The sequence below is a fragment of the Seriola aureovittata genome, chromosome 16, assembly GCF_021018895.1.
Source record: "Seriola aureovittata isolate HTS-2021-v1 ecotype China chromosome 16, ASM2101889v1, whole genome shotgun sequence".
NCBI lineage: Eukaryota > Metazoa > Chordata > Actinopteri > Carangiformes > Carangidae > Seriola > Seriola aureovittata.
This window is the reverse complement of record NC_079379.1, coordinates 15,508,525-15,523,896: the sequence shown is the minus strand read 5'-3', so window position 1 is coordinate 15,523,896 and position 15,372 is coordinate 15,508,525. Positions and strand designations below refer to the sequence as shown.

General features: G+C 41.5%; 1 protein-coding gene across 8 annotated transcripts in view; it reads left to right on the top strand.

Moving 5' to 3' along the window:
- The window catches only part of elmo1 (engulfment and cell motility 1 (ced-12 homolog, C. elegans)), a 99,210-nt gene extending 89,114 nt beyond the window's left edge, over nucleotides 1–10,096 (top strand). For all 8 annotated transcript variants that reach the window (XM_056398855.1, XM_056398853.1, XM_056398854.1 and 5 more), the window contains 5 exons: nucleotides 289–401; nucleotides 4,484–4,591; nucleotides 4,964–5,046; nucleotides 7,234–7,311; nucleotides 8,640–10,096. In XM_056398855.1, the coding sequence (XP_056254830.1) occupies nucleotides 289–401; nucleotides 4,484–4,591; nucleotides 4,964–5,046; nucleotides 7,234–7,311; nucleotides 8,640–8,840 (583 nt within the window). In that variant the 3' untranslated portion in view covers nucleotides 8,841–10,096. The remainder of the gene's footprint in view (nucleotides 1–288; nucleotides 402–4,483; nucleotides 4,592–4,963; nucleotides 5,047–7,233; nucleotides 7,312–8,639) is intronic.
- Nucleotides 10,097–15,372: the final 5,276 nt, after the last annotated feature.

Sequence of the window (15,372 nt, the reverse complement as noted above, 5' to 3'; positions counted from 1 at the left end):
TTTTGGGATGCTATATGAGCCATATGATGCTATATGCTATATTTCTGAGCGTGTGCACTATGCATGTGCACGTATGTGTGGAAGTATGTGTCTTTCTTATTCTCTGTTCCCTCCTGACAGATGAATATTGCACGCTGGCAGGAAAACAGGCTAAATGTTATAAAATTCACTTGGAGCATCCTGCCGCTCGCTGTTGCCTGCTTGCCTGCTTGCCACACTGGACGGGTGCGGTTGACAGAATTTAGATAATTGTCTTAAACCAATAATGTGTGTTTGTTGTATCTGCAGGGAGCTGAGGGAGAAGATCCAGCCAGAGATCATGGAGCTGATCAAACAGCAGAGGCTCAACAGGTTGTGTGAGGGAACCTGCTTCAGGAAGATCAGTAGTCGCAGGAGGCAAGGTGAGACACACAGTATTCACATGCGTGCGCACTCACATATATGCACCAGCATCCGATTCTGACGTGACACCGTCTTCACCCGCACATCATAACCACATACACACTGAAATTCTGTCTGCTGCATCAACACAGACCCTTGTTCCATTTCTTTCCCCGTCTCCCTCAGTCTGTTTGTTCTTCATCCCTCCCCTCTGCAACCCCCACTCATCATCTTATTCCCTTTGCTGTGTCGAAACCCCACAGGACACATTTTATCACAGGAGATCTTCCAAACGGGGGACTGCTGTGGTTCTGCTGTCACGATCGCTCACACAAGTTTTCTAGCTCTCTCAGCCTTAGAGGCAGAGACAGGCCGCCTCTGTTATTCAAGAACATGCATGTCTTGCTGTCTTGAGATGCACAATCACACTGTCTTCCCTCCTTTTGGCCCCTACATACACAGATACATTGCAATGCAAAAAAATACAAAGACACGAAGCCATGAACACACATTCATACTTTGCACTTGTCAAGATAAATTCAAGAGAAAGCTTTGAAAACAGAAATGAAAGGAGTTACACACGCTTCATGCTGCTCTGCAGCATGGAGGGTGATCAAACATGATGCTGCTCTACAGCACGGAGGGTGTGAGTCAGACAATTTGTGCCATGGCAGACGTCAGGGGCTGCAACTTTCAGAAGATGTTTAACATACTCACATTTAAGCTCATTAAGGATGTCTGTTCTGTCCACGGTACCAAATTATGTTGAGATTTTTGGGCAAGCAAAGTCTCATTTCCACAGATACAGTGCTTTCCTTTGGTTTAATTGAGTGAAAGTATGGATGTATTCCTTCCTAGTGATACATAGAGGAGAGAGGAAGATGGATACAAAGGGAAAATCCCAGCAGCCGGCTCAGACAGGAGCCTATTCGAATCATTCAGCCTAATATCATGTTTCACACACGCTGCCATGAGAGAGAAAGCGAGAGAGGAGGAGCGAAAGGGGGATAGAGAGGAGTAGCAGTGATAGCATTTAGCCTGTATAATATACTGCACTTCAGTCAAATAGGATTTAATCTGCTTGAGACCTGATCCCTTCATTTCTCTGTCCTCCCTCTTGCACTTTCCTTCACCTCTCCCTGTCACTTTTCTCTCTGTCTACACACATACGTACAAATACATGAAATAAAAAAGAAAAAAACCCAGTGACAAGCTCAGGTTGCTGTTATTGGATTATTGTCATCAACTTCCCTGCAGGAACTCTGCTTTCCAATAAGTCAAATCAAATTGAGTAAAACCTGGTGTTTTTTCCTTCTCACATCAATGTATTCTGACATTTTAAAGCCTGATTACAATTCGTCTTGGCAGCTGTCATCCAGAAGTTGTCAAAGCTGGGTCACAGAAACAATAAAAAAAAATTTTTTTAAAAAACTGAAAAGAAACGTAAGAGTAAGGGGAAAAAATCTGAGTTGAAAAGATATTGCAGGACAGATGTTGAGGTGGAAAACATCCTCCAGATTTAGCATCAGATCGTTTTCGCTGCTTGTGGTCGGCTGATTTATGCCTGTCTGGCTTTTGCGGCGGTGACACGCTGCGAATGGGCTCATATTACCATATCACAGTTGTTACTTAAGAGCTCCTAGAAAGCCTGTCAAAGGAATTGAGGACACATGCACATATAAGCAAGCAGCCACACGCATACTAAATACAGAAACAAAACAGTTAGCCATTCAGGAGGAGTAGACCCACACACACTACATAAAGCAGTTCATGAGCCTCTCTGGATTTAATTTAGCACAGTAGCCTGTAGGGTTACACTGGCTTTAATCCGCTGCAACAGTCCCCTGACTGTAGGGGAGCTGTCTGCCTGCTGCAAGCTAACTGTAGCTGTCTTTCCCTCTGAGGACACTCGAGTCAAGGACATGCTGTTTTTCCACATTACTGGTGCACACCCTTTTCCTTATCTGCCATCATGCTACCACCTTCACATGCCTTCACTCTGATTTCTCTTCCCTCCACCCGTACATGTCTATCCTAGCCTCCCACCTCCTCTCTGAGCTATTGTTCTCATGCTGGTAGTTAAAAGTATATCCATGCACTGATGATGTAAAGAGCCCTTTGTCTTGCAGACCTTAGGCAGGCTGAACATGAATAAAATGAGCCCCATAGCAAGTTTCATTTTCACTTGGTGCTTTGGTTTATTAGTCTAATTTTTCTCTGACAAACTTTCACAATCTTTATACTTTTATATAGTAGCTCTCTGTCTGTTTAATGTGTGTTGACCCATCTTTTTTTTCATGCATAAAACGTGCACCCCTCCTCCCTCCCTCTCTCTCTCCTTCTCCCACTCTTCCCTCAGCATCTTGTACAACTATTTCAAAGTCCTCCAGCCTGCAGGGACTCAAGTGCCTACATCAAATATTAATTTAGCTGACTTCAGTGCAGATGACTCTTCTCTCTACCTTCCAAAGTGCCAGTCTGCCCATTACAAGGGGAAGCTTCTCTCTAAAAGCTCAGGTTGATGGTGTTTTGAAATTGGAATAAAGAGTACTACCTGTACTGTCTTTTAAGTGCAGGGTACTGTCAGGTAGCGCCACTTGGGGCTAAGGGAAGTGTGCTTTGTGTAAAAGCTGCATTAAAGCAAAAGTAAACTTGGAAATTTGGCCTGGTTCTGTTGAATCTTTTCATTCTGGAGTTTGAATCAAATTAAGACAGTTATAGTTCGACATTATACAAGAATTAAATTAAATCCAAAATTGAGACATGGTGTCTTCCAGCCAAAAGAAGAACATATGTGCTTGTATCCAGATACACAAGCACACACAAATCAGTTGATAGCGTGTCCCTCCCCTCACAGCCACCCCACACATCTCTTCCTGCTCCCCATGGACCGGTGCCACTCCGCACCAGCCTGGCACCGCCAACTGTCTATTTTCAGCAATTAGGATTTGGACTGTGCCACCCATGCACACGCCAGCCAGACCTCCCCAGTCTGTGCCCGCTCAGTGCCAGCTCAGCTCGGTGCCCACCTTGGCAGGGAAGCTACGAAAGAACACCAGGCTGGCCGCAGAGGCTGCTGGTGGAGGCTTTATAGACACAGCTGGCAGATACAGGCCCCCACTGCTGGACGATTACTCATAACATCAGCCAAGAGAGGAGTTCACTCAACTTGATTTATGTCTTCTTAATGTGGCAATTAAGCCTTACTTAAATAACGCTTCACCTTTAACAAAATAAGACCTCTATAGAGATAATAAAGATAAGATCAAGATAAGAGTTTTGCATTTAAGCTTAGACCAGAGTGAAACTGTCTCACAACTTGAAGTTTTCACTTGCATTATGAACATGCAAAATGTTGCGAGTAAAGGTAATAAGATATTAGTAACTTCCTCCTTTTTTTTTTTTTTTTTACGTGAGCTATGTAAAAACCTAACATCTAAAGAAGTCTTCCTGTTTTATATAAATAAGAAATCCAGATCAACTTGTGACCACTCTCTTCTCCAGTAAACTTTCCCATTATTCTGACCGTGGTCAACTCGGCAGAGGGGTTCATTCTAGTTATTTAAATTAGAACATTTGGTAACACCAAAGAGCTGTCACTGTTTTCTTAAAATATCTCAGCCATCGTTGGCGCTTTCCGTGGGCAGAGTAGACATTCTGGACCTTGTGCCTCTGCTGGTGACCTGCTACATGTTTGGATTTAGCTTTTCTGTTAAAAAGAAAATAAACCAAGTCACAGTTCAGGTATAATCTTTGCCAGAAAAAGCCCAGCATGTCCTCTCTTGATCTTGACTTGAGCTTGTATGTTGTTGTTGAATCATTGTTAAAACGATGAAGGCCAACTGTCTGTTTTGTTGCCCATCAAGACCCCTCCCTCATGCCCAGCATCACAGCCCATCTGTGGATTTTCCTCAAGGCTGTTTCTTTTTTTTCTTTTTCATTTATTTATTTATTTTGTCACAGAATTTTTTGGCACGCTAATTTTCTCTCTTGTTGATGACTCATTCAATCCCATATGATGTCCTATAACAGTGAGTTATTTCATAACTCCTCTAAATCGGTCTCCTCCGCCCCTTTGTTTTTCTTTGTCCTTTTCTTCTAGATAAGTTTTGGTATTGCCGTCTGTCTCCGAACCATAAAGTCCTGCACTATGGAGATCTGGAGGAGAGCCCTCAGGGCGAGGTGCCCCACGACTCTTTACAGGAAAAATGTGAGTGTCAAGTTAAATTATTGATGCTCTTCACCCACTGCTGTGATGCAGAATGTATTTTTTAATTGCGCTCACTGCAACTCGTGTATTTCCTACAAGACTACTGTCTCTGCCCTTATTTAAGGATTACCCAGCCCCAAAACACAGCATGGGCAGTGACAAATAGCTGCCACTGACACCAAGAGTCAGTGTTGACATCAGTTTGACTTATGATTCTCGCAAGGTGGCAGACCTGGGGAGGATTTAAGTTTTAATCACTTGAGTAAACCAGTCACCCATCTGGGATGACACAGTTGTCACAGGGATGTTGTTGCTGTTGTTGTTGTTGTTGTTGTTGTTGTTGTTGTGAACTCACCTCTGTCCTCTCTGCAGTGCCTGTGGCTGAGATCAAAGCTGTTATCACCGGCAAAGACTGTCCTCACATGAAGGAGAAGGGAGCCCTGAAGCAAAACAAGGTGCGTGTGTGTGTGTGTGCGTGTGCGTGTGCGTGCATGTGTGCGCACACATGTGCATATGTGTTGGCGGGTGGGTGTGTATCCAGGCAGGAGATTGTGTTTCTGTGTGCATAAGAGTTGCATAACATGATGTCAGTTACATAATTTTGCTTTGGGAAATAACACAATAACTTGTGTGTCGGTGCTCAGCAGCGTTGTGTAGAAATAAATCACAGAGTAGTCCTTTAGCTGCACAGATCACACAGGAGTCGCTGAAAAGATACTGATATATTTTCTTTGCTGTTTAAATTTGAGAGTAACACATTGGTGTGCCCTCTGTGGTACCATAACCAGGATGAAAGAGCCATCTTGTCTGCGTCTGTGTACACATCAGCCCTTCCTTTCCTGCACTTTGTTTCTGTAAACCTTCACTCCCCCTCCCCACAGGACTCTGATATATTGGATCTTGGATAAATAGCCTTGAAGACAAAGGAGCACGCCTCCTTCCCGCTTTGTCTCTTTTATTACCTTGTCGATAAGCACAGGTCGAGGAGAATGACCCGAGGGGGGTCTGTGGGCCGTCTAGCAGGCCTGTCCCAGTCTTGTGAATGAGAACACAAGTATATTTCATTACTCACTGTTACAAGGCCAGCCAAAGTCACCCCTGCGGGCTTTAGAGCAGAGCTGGCCTGTGGACCATTTGTGGGACACTGAGACAGAGGTGGGAGGGTTAAGTTAAAAGCAGTGTTTTCAGATTGTTTCTCATATTCTGCCAAATGTATTCATCACAAGCATTTCTTTGATCGCTTTCATTATGATATTTTTTATAATTATTCCATACTTATTATATCTCCCATATGTACTCGGGGCAATATTTACCTTCCTTCAGACACCCTCTGTGTCTCAAGACACGCGTGTCATCTAGGAAGACAGGTGCACCGACCTGGAAGAGCAGTTTGCATGTCATGTGTGCTGCACTTTGCATCTCATTACTGAAGGAAACTTTTTTGCTTTATGTGAATTTTAAAAGGAGCATCATGCAAATAACTGGTGGATATACTGTAGGATAAGTGTGGATGATTGCATGTTCTGCTGCATTTAGGAATGCTCATTCAATTTGCGATGGCTCCGAGTTGTGTGGAAAAGCCTCTGCGTCTAAAGAGCAGGTGCAGATTTGTGCAGCTACAGTACACTGAAATAAGGCCGTCTGGGGGAGGGAAGAGAAATTTAATTAACCAGTATTTCATTTAAACAAAATGATAGCAGACAGAGCGGCAAAAGAAGTGGGCCTGCACGTAATTAGTTCATGAACAAAAAACAACACTTAAAAAAAGAGCATTAACAAATGAACATTGTATCCTTTTTATAAGACCAAATAAAGAGCAGAGCTGTGTCTTTGTGGTCATAAACCTCAAACTGCAACAAAGCTGTTAATGCACTGTGGACATTATACATATTTGATTTATAAAAGTGCATTTGGTTGCAGTTAGCATGTGCTTCTATGGAGACTTCAGCTGTATCAGTGTCATCTACAACCACTGCTTCATATTTAACCATGGACATAATATCCTTGCCAGCCCTCTAAGGCTGGCAGCGTTGGTCCACCACCTTTTTTCCTGACTGAAATATCTCAACAAATGTCACATTGATTGCCATGAAATTGTGTAGGTTCACAGTGCCCTCACTACATTACTTCAGTAATATATGTTTATATTCAACATCACTACATGTTTTCTTCTCTTAGCCTCCTGATCTGAGACAAATCCCACCACTGAACTGCATCGCTTAAGCTCTGCCTCACAAACTGTGCCTAGGTTGCAGCCCCGGATTGTGTAATTACCTACTGCCTCACTAAATCAGGCGCTAATTTCACGCAGATTGCAAGCACGCATTTAATGAATTAATTTCATGTATGCAAATCTGGATCTCAGTGTCCTCACACTGCATTCAATTTGTTTCCCATAGTAGACCATGGTGGATTTTGAGGGAATAAACCTGGAAACATGTCACATCATATTCAGTGTCTAGAATCTAAAGGCATCCCAGGTATTTGGCTTCTCTCTCTCGCTGATATGTTGATGTGCAGCTGATGTAACAGAAGGTGACAAGACATGTGGAGGAGCGGGAGACTGCATTGGTATGGCAGTGTTGTGTTGTAAATCTCACTTGTTATCCCCCCCCCCCCCTTTCACTCTTTCCTCTATCCAGGAGGTGTTAGAGCTGGCCTTCACTATCCTGTATGAGTCTGACGAGTATTTAAACTTTATTGCTCCTGACAAGCATGAGGTAAGCCAACACTGCCCGGCCCCTCGGCTGTTGATAGTGTCATGGACAGAATGAACAAGTGTGATTGCACAAAGAGAAAGTGTGTAGAAGTCAGATATATATTACAAATGATCACCACAGTGTGTTTAACTGATTCATTTGCACCATGCACAGTGTACTAAATGTGTGTGTATTGTCCTTTTCTTGAACCTTTCTCATTGAGTCATTGAACTTTATTTGCACAACGTACATGTGCGCCTATTATCAAAGAATAAATGTGAGCAAAAATCAGCAATAAATTAGCATTAGAGAAAGCTAACTGCATAAAAAAACTATACAACTAACATACTTATAAACAAAGCTATAGATTTGAAACTTGAACTCAAGACTTGAAACTGGGTTTGGATTTGGCTGCTTTGAGAATTAAAGGTGCCCTGTTATGTTTACATTCAGTGTTATTCACCAAAACTCACTGTGTGTAACACGATGTGTCGGCTGCGCTTCTTTACACATTACTGCTGTCAGTTGGCATTCGGCTTCACCATCATGCACAAGCCTGATACAAACCAAATGTGAAAAATGTAAAAATAGTCTGTTAGTGGTCAAATGCTTAACAAGGCACATTCAACGTAATTAAGACTCACTGACCAAGCAAAAATATCAAAAACATCAAGTCTCAAGTTCAAGCTGGTGAAATCCCACAACAATATAAAAAAAACCCTATATATTAAGCAGCTTTGGCATTTTGATGATCACTGTTCAGAGACTTAAAATACTTGCTGTTACATAGGAGTGTGCAATATTAATTAAATCCTCTATCACAATATATGTAATTATATATTTCGGCATCGATATAGGTCAGAAAAATAATAATAATAACTATTTACTCGAGAACTTTGCAAAATAAAAAGGAAGCTTCTTGTGTTTCATTGATTATGGCATCATTATTAGACACCTAACACAAAGGGCTAAAGCTGCAAGAGTTCATCTAAGGGTAACATGCATCATTTTCTGCAGCTTGAATCCAGAAACTTTTTTAAAAAATATATTTTTTCAAACATAGAAGTTTGTAATTAGGACAATAGAGAAGAAGGTGTCCCTGCTCTATTTCTCCTGAGTCACAGTGTACACAGACTTTTCTCCCTCAGTGGTGAGTTTCTTTTATGCCTGCAGGTCTCTAAAGTAGGCGGCGTCTGTACGCTATCAGCAGCTTCCGTTGAGTTTGGAAACACATCATTCTTAATTATTGTTTGTTGAATTTTTGAACTATTTTGTTTTGTGTTTGTGATTCTTTTTGCTTGCACTTATTTGTTTTAATTTTGGATCTACTTCTGTCCATGTCTATGCAGTACTGCGTGTGGACAGACGGTCTAAACGCCCTCCTAGGTAAGGAGATGACCAGCGATTACACCAAATCTGACATGGACACCCTGCTCTCCATGGAGATGAAGCTCCGACTCTTGGATTTAGAGAACATCCAGATTCCCGAGGCCCCGCCCCCGATTCCCAAAGAACCAAGCAACTATGACTTTGTTTATGACTGTAACTAGACAAACAACAGTACGAGATCTAACCCAGACCCACCCAGCACCTACTGTACTCACTGGACCAATCCCCTTTTCTTATAAACTGGAACATAAAAATGAATTAAACCATACGATATAAAAAATGAACTGTGATTGAAAGAAAAAGGATTTATTGAACTATTTTCCTCTTGCTTCTCACTAGACCTCTATAAGAGAGATAATGGGACACATTAATAGGCACTTGAGGGACATGGGGTTCGATGCAGTCAACAGGTTGCCATGGAGATGAGAAACCAGGAAGTATTTGTTTGGCCTGTCGTTGGTCGTCCTGCGTCTTCTTCCTCACTCTCCTCCTGTGTCTGATGTTTCCAAACATTCGCTTCTTCTTCTTCTTCTCGACCGAGGCGCCAGCCGTCATCTTGCTTGAAGACCGTTGTAGACAAATGCTTAGAAATTCTATTTGATTCAGCTTCCTTGTTGTCCTTTCTTATGTTGATTTTTATTATTTTTCCTCAGGGCTTTTGTGTGGGGAGGGATGGTGGTTGTGTAGTTCAGGAGCAGGGAGGGACGGGGGTTTTGTGTTTTGTTGTCAACTTCCCAGCAGTATTTCCTGTCACATTCTCACGTACAGTATTTGTGGCAGCTAAGTGTTTTCCAAGAGGCTGAGCAGAGGGTTGAAGTTCATTTTAACGAATACAACTTAAAAGATAGTCTCTTATACCTGCTCTGCCCTGCTACACATATACTGAAGACTGTTAGAACAAGTCAATCATCAAAATCCAGGCTCTGTACGACAGTAAAAAGCCTTTCTTTTGAATATTTTAATGTTAATGTTATTATCCCACCGCTGCTTATTGCATATTGTACACACCTACACAGTGGCTTTGCCAAAAACAACCGTAAAAAGCAGCCCCATTGTGAAACACACAGACAAACACACACTCGTCTCTCCCTCATTTGAGTCTCTCTCGTTGTAATGACTGCTGTACACAACATTCCTAAGCAATATTTGAGCTTTTTTTGTTTATCATGTGTAAGATGGTCATAATTTAGTGATTTTTAAAATTGTGAAACTGCCAAGTAGTTGGTATTACAAAGAGGATGTTAGTATTTGGTCAAGGGAAGTATTATTTTTTTAATTTAAAAACAGATCATGGTTGTTATTTCTAGTATGATTTATATATTTTCCCCTTCCTATTTAATACCTTAAGATGTTTTTCTTTAGGATTTTTCAAAGCCCCTCAAAACTGCTGTTTACATTAAAGATTTAAGAACTGTAACCACTTTTCCCAGTTGCTGTCTTCATTCATGAACCACATGCACCTAAAGGATCATAACAGTGTCTCGGACTTGGAGGTGAAAAGTTATCAGTTTCCACTAGTTAGACTAAGAAAATTGAGCCATTTGTGCTGAGTCAACACTACAATAAACCTGTGTGGACAGACTGTCTGTTAAACAGCTGAGTAACAGATGGTTATAGATTAGGACTTTAATCATCCCAGAGGCAATTTAATTTCACTAGGAAAGCTCTTGAAACATTAACATAATTAACTTAAAAAAACGCTTATTAAATGATCCGGTCTGTTCATGTAATAGCACACAGTATTCCCAGAAAACACTACAAAGTACAAATTGTCTTACCCATAAATGTATTTTAAGCTTGATGATCAAGCTGACTTTTTGCACTAAATCACACCTGGATTTTCTTTGTTTAGCTGCTTGATCTGGTTCAAGAAGCAGAGACATGTAAATCAAAACTAGGCTAGAAAAAGTCTAGGTGTTAAAAGCATCTTTTAGACTCCAAAAAAACATGACATAAACATGAAATTAAACTATAGAATCTTGAAATACATATTACTACAAAATTCCCGCATCAAAACACCTAAGTACGACAAAAACTCTAGTAAGATTTAATAAATAACCTTTCACCTTCATAAATGAGTCCCGATCTGACCTCTAGAGTTCCTCTTTAATGGATATTTTAATTGTTCAATCCGACAGCACCAGTATACAACCTCTGATTCTCTGAAACTTACTCATTGGTCTTTTAAAAAAAATAAAAAATCCTTCTACAAGAAAAACTCTCATCCAGGACTCAAAGAGAATTTGAAATTACAGAGAATAATATAACGATTTTAAAGCACAAAAACTGAAAAGGAAAACCAAATGTAACAATAGTGGCACTCTCAAACAGCTAAATCTCAAAATGTCTGACTGCCTGAGGAGGAACAGGTACACATTCTGCAGTTAAAGTGTCCCTCATCACACACGACGATAGTTTGGTGGGGTCGTCACCCTGCCTCCTCCTCCTCTAGGAACTCCATGTTCATCTCCTTCTGAGCTCGCACAGCCTGCAGGTGTGCTGTGAGCTGCTGCTGCTGCTGCTGCTGCTGCAGCCAAAGCAACATGAGCAACAACCCCAGCCCCAGACAAAACAACTGCATTTGATGAAAATCCCTTGGTTGCGTCTGTTGGATAACCTTGAGAGCAGTCACTTCTAAACAGATCAATATTGCATGTATTTAGGTTTCAAGTTTAAATGTCATCCTACATTCTTATTAAAGCTAAATTTTCTAGATAAAAATAGCCCCATTGAGCTTAAGTTAGATTTCCTTCTTGTTAAACAGGGCAGAAAATGCTATTTGAAAAGGTAATATTAGTTTTGGTCCACTGAATGTGCTCAACGACTCCATTCTGCAGCAAATGTACGAGCATTTGAATGCCGGACTCAAATTACGCTTAGATCACTGCAAAAGCCATCATCATCTTAAATATTTATGTGGAAAAAAAAATCTGTCTAACTCCAATTTATGACCCAGAATGAGCAAGGATCTGCCTTTGTTTTTAAGCTGCATATTTTATCTCAGTTTTCCTGTGTGTGTGTGTGTGTGTGTGTGTGTGTGTGTGTGTGTGTGTGTGTGTGTGTGTGTGTGTGTGTGTGTGTGTGTGTGTGTGTGTGTGTGTGTGTGTGTGTGTGTGTGTGTGTGTGTGTGTGTGTGTGTGTGTGTGTCTGTGTCTGTCCTTGGTTTTGGTAACTGAGTTTTCCCATTACATGCCTGGCTGTGTCAGAGGATATTTATTTCCCTACACACAGGTCGTAGCAGTCCCTTACTCCACAGTGTGTGACACCATTTCCTGCTTGACAGCTCTATCTACCGCCAAGCCCAGGAACCTCAACTGAGCTACGTCTTCCGGGGAGGATTGTTCACTCATTAATGGATACTGATGCCCCTGTGCTCAGTAGGCGAGATTGCTGCAAATGCAATCCCACTATATTCTTCTCAGGTTCTTTATTATTCCACTGTTTTTTGATTTGAATCTTCTTCTAGACACTTCAGCTTAGGAACTCCATTCAAACTTTAATTTGTTCAGCTCAAATACCAATTTATAACAGATGTAATACTTAATGTGATTAAAAAAAGTTTAGGTGAGCAATCTGTCCTGTTAGAGGTAAACATTGTGTCAGATGAGCCCCCTCTCTAGACACAGTGGAGAATCGTTGTTCAGAGTGATGGCAGCAGGAAGGACTTCCTGTAGCATTCATTATCATATCAAAGCTGATGAAGCGTCTTACTGAAAGCTCTCCACTGTCTGACCAGCAGGTGGTGGAGGGGATGTGAGAAGTTCTCCACGATGTTCAGCTGTTTGTGCAGCATCCTGCCCTCCACAACCAACTCCAAGATCCCAGCACTGAGCCAGACTTCCTGATCAGTTTGTTTGTTTTCTTGGTGACACAGGCTCTGATGCTGCCGCCCCGGCAGACTGCAGCAAAGTATTGCACTAGATTCCTCAGAGTAGAGTCTCCACTGTCCCTTCCTGTACACAGCCTCTGTGTTTCATTCCCAGTCCATTCTTTTGTCGAGGTGGACTGCAGGGACTCTGTATCCTCAACAACCTCCACCTCTTGAAATGGAGATGGTGTTTAACATAGTGCTGGACCTCCTAATTCCCTAAGGTATTCATTGCCAGGTGTGTGTGTGTGTGTGTGTGTGTGTGTGTGTGTGTGTGTGTGTGTGTGTGTGTGTGTGTGTGTGTGTGTGTGTTTCAATGCACACTCGCCTGTGAAAGGCAGCAGAGAGAAAGATTTGGCTGGCCTCATTACAAGTTCTCAGAGACTTCACGCTGAGTGTGTGACAGCAGCCTGAGGGCTGCAGCCAGCAGGGCGCAGCTCCTCGCCTCGTCCGGCAGGACACACTAATCAAATCAGATTAAGCATATAACTGATTATATGGGCACGAATTCCACCAGAGCATGCTTTGACACAAGTGGGCATGTCATCTAGACTTGTCCACCTTCTGCCCTTGTTAGTGCCTATTTGTTTGTGTTTGTCGAGTCAGTTCAGCCAAACGCACAGACACTTTCTATTGAGGTAATAGCTCCAATTAAAACTACTGACAGTGAGTTCTGTGGACTACCCAGGGCATTGTCTGTAGAGAGACATGCTGCTGTTGGATTTTTCTGTTGGAATGTGAGCATCATATTAAATTCCTTCCACCTCCATGTGAGGTGGCAGTAGATGTGTCAGCATCAGCATCGGTGAACTAATCCTTTAACCTTTGTCAAAGTTTGTTGTTCTTGCTGTTTTGTTTCTATATCCATAGTCGCATCAGGACCTTTTGAAAGATTTTATATTGCATCTTCAAAGTGTCTTCAAAGCAGGAAAGGATTAAGGGGGAAACCAGTGCAAACAAAAAAACTATACTTGCCATTTCCTGTCTTTTATTATCGAATGTGCTGCCATACTCCAGCCGTTCCCTGAGGGTGTTATTGACAAAATGTCGTCTTGCTCAAGCAAATCACAGATCTAATGGTGCCAAAATAGCAGCTTAAGGGGCAGAGAGAAAAAAAAATGTGTGAGAGTGATTCTAAGTTTTCCTGCTTATCATTTGTATTGACTTGTTTTCTCAGCTTATTCCCTGTGAGTCCCTCGTTACTGGAGACTTTTGTCCAAAGTGGACGCACCAGAGCCCACAGAGAGGAGCTCTGCTACACTGATGTTATCGATAACTAGAGGGACAGATCCAGATCCTTTGTAAATTATTATTCACCTGACTTGAGGGCTGCAATCTTAAGTCAATATGGAGCAGACTGCCCAGAGCTGGTTGCAGCAATTTCTAAGTCAATGTGATGGACCTCCATGTGCTGAGTCTGAAGAGATCAGAGAGTTACTGATTAATAGCTCTGCGTAAAATCTCAATAGACTACAGCTATGAAAATATTTTAATGTTTATTTAATGTATGAAGTCCAGAATACTTAAAACAGCTCTTATATAGATGACCGGCTTGATTTTGTTTGTATCCACCATGCAAATTGAATATCTCAAGTACTTTTGATGTATTTGTAGAAGGAATTGATGTGGAAGCTATTAAGGGCATTTATTCTGTATATTTGAATGGTAATTAGGTGAGTAAGTTCTTTGTACTAATTAAACTAACAGTCTACAGTCAAGCTGTCAGTTCTGTGAGGCTGCACTTAGGCAGAGCAATGCTTTGGCATAAATTCATAATCCTAACATGCTCAAAACGACAGTGCTAGCACGCTTATTTTTAACGGGTATAATGCTTACCAATTTGCCATCTTAGCAAGTTAGCATGCTAACATTTTCTAAACCAAAGAGTATGAAACACATTTAAACATGTTTGACCTGATGATGGCCTTAAACAAAAGTTATGGGATGACATGAATGTCAATATTTCATGACAATCTGTCGAATAATTGTTGAGTTGTGATTTAATGTCAACCTTGTTGTGTTGTAAAGGGAAAAGTTACGGGATCATTAAATCTTTAGGATTCATCATCTGGGTACCATGGATACCAGTACCAAATTTCAGTACAATCCATGCAATAGTTTTCAAAATTTTTCACTTAAAACCGAAAATGTGAATCTCATGGTGGCACTAGATGAAAAGTCAGAGGATCATCAATTTCAGTATGGTTCATCCCCAGGGGACCATAAATATCTGTGCAAAATTTCATGGAAATGTATCTGAACAAAGGACCAACAGATTTACCTAGCCATCTCTAGAGCCATGCCGTTAGGAAAAAAACTAATTCTGTCACACTTACAAAAAGCATCAATCAACTGCACCTTAACAGTAAACGTGTAATTGGTAGGTAAATTTCCACTCTGAATAAGCAGTGACAGCGCCTGCTCCTTCAGCTGGAGCACCAGAGGCCCTGGGCAAGGATTAGCCGAGTGAAGTGATTGCATTAACCCAGACAAAGATCATCCCAGCAGAGTGGGAAACTGTGACTTAGATAAACGGATACAACTCTGAAATTGATTTAAACGTCCAACCCAACAGTTGCCTAATCTCAGCTATCTCAGTGATGAATCTAAAAGTCTTATCCTCACTGGTGGTAGTGGTTGTGCTGATTGATCGAAGAGCTATTCTCAGACTGCTGCAATAAGTCAGCGATTACAAGTATTAACACAGGTGTACCAGCACTAATGCATTTCTAATAGGCTGTAAGAGGAGTAGTCTGTCAAGATCCATTCACTCTGTACGACTGAGAAACTGTTGTAAATTAAAATAAGTCAAATGTATTGGTATC